Source organism: Theobroma umbraticum, unplaced genomic scaffold (genome assembly GCF_002168275.2).
Source record: "Theobroma umbraticum cultivar Fairchild unplaced genomic scaffold, ASM216827v3 scaffold_95.0, whole genome shotgun sequence".
NCBI lineage: Eukaryota > Viridiplantae > Streptophyta > Magnoliopsida > Malvales > Malvaceae > Theobroma > Theobroma umbraticum.
The window spans coordinates 6,564,628-6,575,154 of NW_018397257.1; the positions used below are offsets into that span (position 1 = coordinate 6,564,628).

The following is a 10,527-nucleotide window of genomic DNA, read 5'->3' on the forward strand; positions in this document are numbered from 1 at the left end:
ATAACACTATAAAAATATCAATATTCATTAATTATGTATAGCATCTAAAATCTATATTTATAAATATATATTCATCAAATGATGGTCATTAAAATATTTTTTGTTATAATTGTTAGTAAGATTTATTTAATTTATACATAAAAATATTAATTGTATTGAATGATTTATTAAAAAATATTATTTTAATTTTCATTATTTTGAATAATTTAAATATTAATATTTTAATTTAAAAATATTTCTTAATATTTTAAATTAAATATTAATATTAATCAAACCTATACAGCATTCTTTCTATTCTCCAAAAAATGTCTTATGCCTCTCAATGATGTAAATGATTATTTTTCTTATTGATCTATAAAATATTTTACATATCTAATAAATTTTTCATCTTCTAAATAAGTATAAATCTTTAAAATATTTTTCAAAAAATATTTTATACACCACTTTAAGTTTCAAGGACAATACAAACTAGTATTCAAATGGCAAGGTTCAGACCTCCCCCGCTACGACATGCATTGACTTAACCGCCCCCAAACCCGCCAAAGTCTTGTCAACTTTGAAGCGTTCAACACTTCTTTTCCTCCCCAAACTCTTCGGTCATGATTAAATAGGTCTTAGCCTCATTTCTGATATACTTTAAATGGTTATAATTGCTATGTTTATTAACGTTTTCTCGATGCAAATCAAGTTGTTGAGGAGAAAAACTAAGGAACATGGCCACCGGAGAGGGAGCCGCGACGACTCGCACTCTTCAACAGACGCCTACTTGGGCTGTGGCCACCGTTTGCCTCGTCTTCATCGCCCTTTCCATTTTGATCGAACACTTGATCCATCTCATTTCGAAAGTAGGTATATTTTCTGAAAGAACTATGCTAGAAATATTTGGTCAAATAGAAAATTTTAAACATGTTTCCATTTTTGTACAAAGCAGTGGCTCAAGGGACATAAGAAAACTGCACTTTTTGAGGCTGTGGAGAAGCTTAAATCAGGTAGATTAGTGTTCAGAGCACAGTCTTTTGATATATTGGGTTGTGCCTCCCCAAGGACGTACTAGAGTGAACTTTGAAATTGCCTGTTTCGATCATCTTTTTCTGTTGTTGGTTTGGTGCAGTGCTCATGGTGCTGGGTTTCATGTCTCTGATATTAACAGTAACTCAGAGCGCTCTCTCCAAAATTTGTATACCCAATAAACTGGCAAATACTATGCTTCCATGCCATAAAAGTCAACCCACAAAAACTACCGAAGCAATAGGATATGACCAAATATGGAGCCACCAATTACATGAAAGAACATTGGCTGCTGACACTTCTGAATCTTCTAGTTATTGTGGTTCCAAGGTTTGTACTTTGTAAACTGTTTTTTTTTTTTTTTTTGTCATTGATGAGAAGAGAACTTTTCTCGACCTAAAGGAGTGGAATGAAATAGCTTTACTCTACGCTGTGTGAAATAAGAAAACAGAGTTACAATAATATAATTAATTGGCTTCAATTTGCAGGGAATGACATCGCTGATATCTACGGATGGGGCGAACCAGTTGAGCATCTTTCTTTTTGTGTTAGCAGCTATGCAAATTGTGTATAGTGTGGTCACAATGGCTTTAGGAAGGGCCAAGGTACAGCATATAATATAGCACTAATTAATTAATACATATTTATTTTTCTTTTTAATGAAAAATTAAGTTCCCCTCTTTGACTGTTTATGTTCTCATCAATCCCTAATATATCTTACTTGTTAGATGAGGCGTTGGAAAGCCTGGGAGAAGGAGTCTCAAACGGTGGAATACCAAGCTGCCAACGGTAAATTTACTGCTATCTCTTTTTTCTAGTAAATGCGAATATGTATATATATGTAACCTTTTAGGAAGAAAGGGAATAGGGATACGTAATTACTAGTTAGATCATGCTTGAATTGTTTATCATTTCTATTAAATGACTTGTTGCCAGCATGATAATTAGAATATTGTGAACAATATAGGGTGAAAGTAAGCTTTTAATTTTAATATCTCTAAATTATAATATTATAAACCTCCATATTAATATTTAATTATTTTTTCCTAAATTATACTAATAACTATATTTTTTCAATGTTCATAATATAATTAGTTGTAATCTTTTTGTTTTTTTGTTCAATCTTTCAAGAAAAGTACCTATACCAATTGTTTGTTTCAGTAAGTCTAGATTTAGTTCTTGCACTTTAATTTATTAAATTTTCAAATTGCTCTATCTACTTTCATCAGTGAAAATAACTCAAATATTTTACACCAAATAGAAAATATAAACATTAATTATTATTGTATTATCATTAAACAATAAATGCTTTGACCTGACTATCCCTCATCCATACGGCACGCCAAATCATTAATTCTCTCCCTTTCTTTCTTTTTCTTTGCTGGCAACCTTTGCCCAAGTCCGACTTACCATATGCACTCTTTTCCCATAACTTTGAAAGAATACTAGAACAACATTCAAATTTCAGAAGCAACAGAGCCTAAAATGAACAACAACAACAGAGCCATTTTTGGAGAGGAAATTGATTCACTATACTCCAATAAATTGTCACGCTTTTTACTACGGGAAAGAGAACTTATATACTCATCTTCAAAACCACCTCCAAGGATTTCATATGGTAAAATAAAAACAATAGACTATGACAACAAAGCACAAAAAATGAGTTATTGTTTTCTGTGCACTAACGATTACAAGAGAAAAAAAAATGGAAAAAGGTCGTTGACTTATGCAAACAAAGGATTCAAAACGACACTCAGGTTGAGTGTTGTAGAAAGAATATAACACTTGAGCAAACTACACTACAAGTTGTTGTATGCTCTCATAATAAAAACTAAAACGACATATAAACTCTCGTTTCGCAAACTTATGACAATAGGGATATATTCAGCATCATTTTGCACATCTTCATCAACTTTCAACCTTTCTGTTTCTTCTCGCTATGCATCAGTAGTTGAATTTCCATATTTAAGGTCACTGTTTCAACCCTCTCCCATGACTTATAATCTAGCTAACTCCAAGACAAGTTTTGAGAGTTTCAAACCTTTCTTTGGGTAGACCTTTTGTTAATATGTCAGCTAGTTGAACCTCATTGTTACTGTGCTTAAGTTCAACCCCTTTTTCATTCACAACCTCCTTAAGAGCCTAGTATTTCACCTTAATGTGCTTAGTTCACCCATGATGAACTAGATTTTTTGTTATAGCAATAATTGATTGGTTGTCAACAATGATCACAGTACCTTTTCTTATTTAAAACCAATAACAACTAGTACCTTTCTTAGCCATTGCAATTGATTTGTCGTTGCTGTTGTTGCAATATACTTAGCTTCAGCAGTAGATTGAACAACAACACTTTGCTTGTTCGAATTCCATGAGAAAACAACACTATTGAATGAAAAGCAAAACCAATTGTACGTTTAGAATCATCAATTGACCCAACCCAGTCACTGTCACTGTATCCAAGTAGTCCTCCACTATAATGCTTTATATACCTCATACCAAAATCAATAGTACCTTTAACATACTTGAGGATTCTTTTCACTATTGTAAAGTGCAGCATAGTGAGAGTTTGCATAAATATGGACAGTAAACATGTAACACACATCAAATCAAGTCTTATCGTTGTTAGGTAAAGTAGTGAACCTGTTGTGCTTCTGTAGGTAAGACCATCTGTTGTAATAAAACCATCTTCTCTATTGAACTAGTCTCCTGATGCTAGTAGAGTACTTACTTCCTTGCTAGAGAACATATTAAATTTCTTTAATATATCCTTTGCATACTTAGTTTGATGCAGGCACATTAATTCATTGGTTTGAAGAACTTCCATGCCTAGAAAATAAGTCATCAACCCTAGGTCAATCATCTCAAACACATTTATCATCTGACTTTGAGTTCTTGTAGTCCATCATCATCAAGTCCAGTAATTAAAAGATCATCAACATACATAGTAACAATTAATGCAGAGTATTACTTGACAATTTCACATATAAAGTTGATTCATTCACACTTTTTAGAAAGCCCTAACCTATGAAATAAGCATCTATCTTGTCATACCATGCCCTAAGCGCTTGCTTATAACAATACAATGCCTTAACTAATTTATAGACCTTGTTCTCTAACCTTGGTTTTCATAACCTTTAGATTGTTCAACAAATATGTTTTATGTTAGATAACCATATAGGAAAACTAACTGTACATCTAAATGGTATATGTACCGTCCATCTCTTGCAGAAAAAGCTATTAACATTCTAATAGTATTGTGTCTTGCAACAAAAGCAAAGGTCCCCAGGTAACCTACTCCATAAACTTGGCCATACCTTTTAACCAACAACCTAGCTTTATACATATTTATAAAACCATCAAGGTTTAGCTTGGTTCTAACATCCATTTGATTCCTATTGCATTATGATCTAAAGGTCTGTCTATAAGCAACCAAGTATCATTTTTCTTCATCGTGGAAATTTCTACATCCATGGCCCTTTTCTAGCTCTCATCAGCCACTGCTTCTGCATAATTGGTAGGATTAGTAATAGCTAAATTGCATCTATTATATATGTCTTCCAAGGTTCTAGTTCTTCTCACAACTTTAGTCTCATCTTCAATGTCAGAAGAGTCATCACTTTTAGATTGCAGTTGATTATCATTAATGACAGGGGCAATAGTAAGACTCTCAATAGACTTCTTTTCCCAATTCCAGCATTAATTCTCATCAAAATTCACATCTCTACTAATAATTACTTTGTTTGATTCTAAGTCCTATAATCTATAACCTCTTGACTATTCACTGTATCTAATATGTAAAGCAATGACAACCTTTGAATCAAACTTAGATCTTTTTACTTCTAGTATTTGAGCATAACACACATGACTAAAGACTTTGAAATGAGAGATACAAGGTTTGTGATTATACCAGATTTCAAATGGTGTTTTGAGTGTCAGTGCCTTTGTAAGCATTTTGTTTTGGATGTAGTTTGCAATATTAACTACTTCAACCTAGAATCTCTCAAGTAGATTACTTTGATATAGCAAGCATCTAGCCATATCACCAATTGTTCTATTCTTTCTTTTAGCCTACTATTCTACTGAAGGTTGTAAGTGACAATTAGTTGATGATGGATCTCAAATATTGATAGAAAGCTCTCAAATTCATTAACAGTGTATTTTGACACATTGTCGATCCTCAAGGTCTTGATGCTTGAGCTGTGAAGTTCTCATCTTGTGCCTTATACTCAGAAAACCTTTTCAATGCCTCTGACTTGTTCCTCAGAAAATAAATCCAACAATAATGTGAGAAATCATCCATGAATAGGATGTAGTAACTACTGCCATTCAATGAAGGAGTCCTCGTAAGATCATTTATGTCTGTATGAATTAACTCCAACTTTTATGTAGCCTTCCATTTACTTTCTGTAAGAAAGGGTTTCTTGGTTTGTTTACCAAATTGGCAAACCTTGCACAGTTTCTCGAGTTTTACAATACCAGGAAGACCTATCACCAACTTCTTTGAAGACATTGTTTACAATGAAGTGTAATTCACATGTCTGACTCTCTTATGCCAGAGTTCTGAGGCATCATATTCACTATAAAGAGCTTGATGCTTTGTTTCCAATAGATTCATTGGATAACACTTGTTCCTCAGATTAATTGTCAATAGCTCAACACTAGTAGGGTCGAATATAATGCACCATCTATTCTTAAACAACAGAGCATAACCATTATCATCCAGTTACCTTACATTAAACAGATTCTAATATGTTTCAGGCATAAAATGTACATCATGAATAAATTTAATACCAGTTGCAATTTCAACTCCTACAGTACCTATTCCAATTATTTTCATATAAAGACCATTTCCAATTTTCACATGAGCCCTAAAACTTCTATCAAGCTCAATGAAAAGATTTTCATTACTTGTCAAGTTGTTTAAGCAGCCACTATCAATAAGCCAAGTGCTCTTATCTGCTGAACCATCATTCAATTTAGCCATAAATAGTGCCTCATCTAATTCACCAACCTTTTCAGCCACTACAACTTCCCCTCAGCTTCCTACTTCTTAGCTTTACACACCTTCTCCACATGTCCAAGTTGGTTCCTAGCTCGACACTTCACATTCGGCATTAACCAACAACACTTTAAAGTATAATTAGTCTTTTTGCAATGAGTACATAGAGGAAATTTGTCTTGATTCTTTCATTGATTCCCAGCACTTGATTTGATACCCTTGTTATTGTTCTTCTTAGAACCATCAACTTTAACCCTTAAGCTCTTAGTTTTAGCAACCAATGCATTTTCAACAGGGTCCTCATGTTTAAGAGCTTTGCTCTGCTCAAAAGCTAGCAAGGTAGAAATCAACTCTTTCATAAAGATTTTTGTCAAATCTTTAAAATCCTCCAAAAAAGAAACTTTTGATTTAAACTTATCAAAAATACTCACTAAAATTTTATTGACAATTCTCTAATTAGAAACCTCTTGTCCTAACATTCTGGGTTGATTAACAAGCTTCAACAACTTGTATTCACACACCTAAATGGTCTTCTTTCTTTCATCTTCATAAGCTCAAATTGTCTTGAGAAATTCATTACCTGCATGACTTTGGTTCGATCACTTCCTTGGAACTCTTCTTTCAAAGAATCCTAGACGAGCTTAGGATCCTCCAAATTCATGATTTTCCCAAATATAGTGTTTGACAAAGCTGATTGAAGGCAAATCAAAGCTTTGTAATGTTTTACAACCTCTGCTAAATGTTGTTTGATCTAAGCCATAGTTGGGCTGGCATGCCTTTACACAGGTGGCTCACTTATCTCCATAACTTATCTCAAATCAAACAACTTGAGGTATGAACGCATTTTCACTACCTAGAAAAGGTAGTTAACATCAATAAAGACAAGGGGTGTTATTGCACTAAAACTAGCTGTAGCCATACCATTTTGATCACACCACAAAAGTTTTACAGGCTCCTTAAGACAAATTACCCTAATACCATGAAAGAATACTAGAAGATCACTCAAATTTTAGAAGCAACAGAGCCTCAAATGAAGAACAACAACAAAGCCATTTTTGGAGAGGAAATTGATTCACTGTATTCTAGAAAATTATCACACTTTTTACAACGAGAAAGACGACTTATATACTCATATTCAAAACAACCTCCAAGGATTTAGCCTTGGGAAATAAAAACAACAGAATATAACAGCAAAGCACAAAAAAGAGTCATTGTTTTTTGTGCAATAATGACTACAAAAGAATAAAAAGAAAGAAGAACGTTGGCCTATACAAACAAAGGACTCGAACGACACTCGAGTGTTTTAGAAAGAAAATAACACTTGAGCAAACGACACTACAAGTTGTCGTATGCTTTCATAACAAACACTAAAACGATATATAGTCTTGTTTCACAAACTTATGACAATAGAGATATATCCGACATCGTTTTGCACATCTTCTTCAACCTTCAACCTTTCTGTTTCTTCCCGCCACTCATCAGTAGTTGAATTTCTAGATTTAAGGTCACTATTTCAATAAATTCTTTTCCTTCATTTCCTCCTTACTTTCTTTCATTTCTTCGAGTACTCCTCCAACAATTCAAACAAAGAAAACTTGACGAAACCCAAAATTTAAACTCATAATAAATATTTTCTTTTTTTTATTAGAGTAAGATTATATACTAATCATTAAATTAAACGTTTAAATACATATTATTCGTATTTTTAGCTGTGGACAAATGTATTAATCAAAAATCTACTAGTTGTACCAAATTTAAAAATGCATGTATGAATTGTTGAATATATGCTATGAAAATAACACTCGATTATTAAAATTTAATATTTCAATCACGAGACTTATGATATAAAAATAATTACCTTTAATCATGTAACTCTCTCTTTCTTTCTTTTTATATATATATATATATATATATCCAAATAAAAAAATTCAATGCTTTAAATCTTGCATTGCATAAAGTTTGAAGTATAACAATAATGAAATTAATTAGCATATTTAAGCTATGATATCTAAGTCTTAATAAAATTCTATTTTTCTTCTGTTTTGTAAACTTAACTATTCAATCAGATCCTAATCGCTTTAGATTCGCAAGGCAAACGACTTTTGCGCGTAGGCATATGAATTCATGTGCAGAGACATCAATCCTTCTGTGGATTGTAAGTTTACTTTTCGCATTTCTGTTATTTTCTTATTCACAATGAGTAGAATATGTTTCCCTGATAAATTAATTTGATTGGTGCAGAAATGCTTCTTTCAACAGTTCTTCAACTCTGTAGCAAAAGTTGACTACCTTACCCTGCGCCATGGTTTCATCTCTGTTAGTCCATGATTACTTAATTCTAATTAATTAATTTCCCATAGTTTTGGTTGGTTTCTTTTTTTAAAAAAAAATGAATATATTCCTTTTCTATACAAATGGGTAAACCCAATCACAATTTCAGAATATGAAGCATTCATTACTGTTATGTTTTTGTAACCTTTCGCTTGCAATTTGGTAGGCTCATTTATCAACTAATACTACCTTCAATTTCCAAAAATACATACAAAGATCATTGGAGGATGATTTCAAAGTTGTTGTTGGCATCAGGTACTGAATCTGTGCTTGCTTTGTATCCATTAGTCGTTGAGCTTTATAGATTTAGAAGCTGCACAAGTGTTCTTTAAAGTTCTGATATCCTAAACTTTTTTTTTCCTTTATTTCCATCTCTTCTCTGCTTTTCATGGAGCAGCCCTTTAATGTGGTTTTTTGTTGTTATCTTCCTGCTGATGGACGTACATGGTGAGTAGGAATTCCTTAATTATAAAAGCTGTAAATCTCCAACATTTGTTCCAAGTTTTATAGTAAAATTTTGAACTTCAACAGGCTGGAATGTGTTCCTATGGGTATCATTTCTCCCATTGACAGTAAGTATTAAAAAATTAAGTGCTTTAATGTTATGGGTCCTTAATCTAATTATCCTCAATCAGGCAGTTTATTCCTGAATCGCCTAACATTGCCATATATGAGTCTCTAGATAGTGCTGGTTCTAGGAACCAAGCTCCAGGTAGTTGTAGCAAAAATGGCACATCAAGTCAAAGATCAGAACAGTGTAATTCAAGGTGCCCCTTTGGTGCAACCCAACGACAACTTCTTCTGGCTCAGTCAACCCAAACTTGTCTTGACCCTTTTGCACTACACTTTATTCATGGTACTAATTATTCTCCCTTTTTGAATCCAAAACAAGTTCTTTCAAATTTTCTTGATAATTATTATACTGCTATTATTGAAATTAATAACACTGGAATATTTCATTGTTCCCAGAATGCATTTGAGGCTGCATTTTTCGTCTGGGTCACGGTATGTATAGAAATATGGGAAGTTCTAGACAATTTTTTTCCTTCAATTTTTCACTTTGAACCTCACTTTCTTCTTAATTGTCAGTCACAATATGGAATAAAGTCCTGCTACCATGAATACCCAGGAATAATCGTTACCAGAATGGTGTTAGCGTAAGCTCCAGTTCTTTTTCATTTCTAAGTTCCTACCTCTCCAAAAGTTTAAACAAAATTTCTTGTTATTTACGAAGGAATTAATCAAATAGATACCTCGATTCATTCATTCCAGACTGAACAAGTAGAGTTTCATTACAGAATCTAAACATTTGGGACAAATCTTTTTTCCAGGGTGACAGTTCAGGTCCTGTGCAGTTACATTACTCTTCCACTCTATGCTCTTGTGACCCAGGTAAATGCATCTGGTTGATATTCGCCCCCTATAACCAGCAAAGTTAACTTGGAATTAATTTGTCTCTTCATATATATAGATGGGATCAAATTTCAAGAGCGCACTGTTTGAAGAGCATACAGCTAATGCTATAAGACAGTGGCACGCCGTAGTGAAGCAGAAACGGAAAAAACAAGGCGGAGCTTCACGCGTTGGCAATGATTATTCCAACAGCAACAGAAACATTTCCTCGGATTTATCAACTAATCATCCAACACCAAATCCGTCAGAAATCGCAAGCTTTCCTAGCAGAACTGAGATTGTTGAAGAAGATACAGAGATACAAGAAGAAGCAGCTGGCCCTGATGTGAATAAAGTTCCCACTGCGGTGGATATAGAAATGCCTTCGACGGGGAAGTCCCTAGCTAACAAGTGAATACATAAGATTACATTCTCTGATCAATTCCAGTGCCATTTCTGTTCCTCTGTAAATGTGATTCGGTTTGGTTGCTAAAGTGTCTTAATGGGTAAAGTTTGTGATGTCTTCAAAATTCCAATTGACATGATCACGAGTTCAAAGGTATGACAATCTTGTCATTCATTTTTTTTTTTAGAACACCAGATGGACTGCCATGTGATCATAATAAAAGACCCAATGTCAGCAAAAAAAATAAAGACAATAAGGATGCTATCAGAAAAAAAAAACATAATAGTATTAAGTTTCGCATATGGCTAAGGTTTTAATTATGATTGAGAGATTTTTGACACATGTAAATATTGAAAATATGTATGTTAGAATCGTAATTCAAGTCCTTGTG

At 33.2% G+C, this 10,527-nt stretch overlaps 1 protein-coding gene across 2 annotated transcripts; it reads left to right on the plus strand.

Annotated features, from left to right (window-relative positions):
* The first annotated feature begins 623 nt into the window (after window positions 1–623).
* Window positions 624–10,241, plus strand: MLO3 (Seven transmembrane MLO family protein). Of its 2 annotated transcripts, none has more exons than XM_021422609.2 (15): window positions 624–845; window positions 932–989; window positions 1,112–1,338; window positions 1,497–1,613; window positions 1,737–1,797; window positions 8,074–8,162; window positions 8,249–8,323; window positions 8,505–8,593; window positions 8,736–8,785; window positions 8,870–8,910; window positions 9,021–9,194; window positions 9,308–9,343; window positions 9,428–9,495; window positions 9,670–9,730; window positions 9,810–10,241. In XM_021422609.2, the coding sequence occupies exons 1-15, from the start codon at window positions 714–716 to the stop codon at window positions 10,143–10,145; spliced, it is 1,614 nt and encodes a 537-aa protein (XP_021278284.1). In that variant the 5' UTR covers window positions 624–713; the 3' UTR covers window positions 10,146–10,241. The 2 variants fall into 2 exon arrangements, with proteins under 2 accessions (XP_021278284.1, XP_021278285.1); XM_021422610.2 differs by having other exon boundaries at window positions 751–849.
* Window positions 10,242–10,527: the final 286 nt, after the last annotated feature.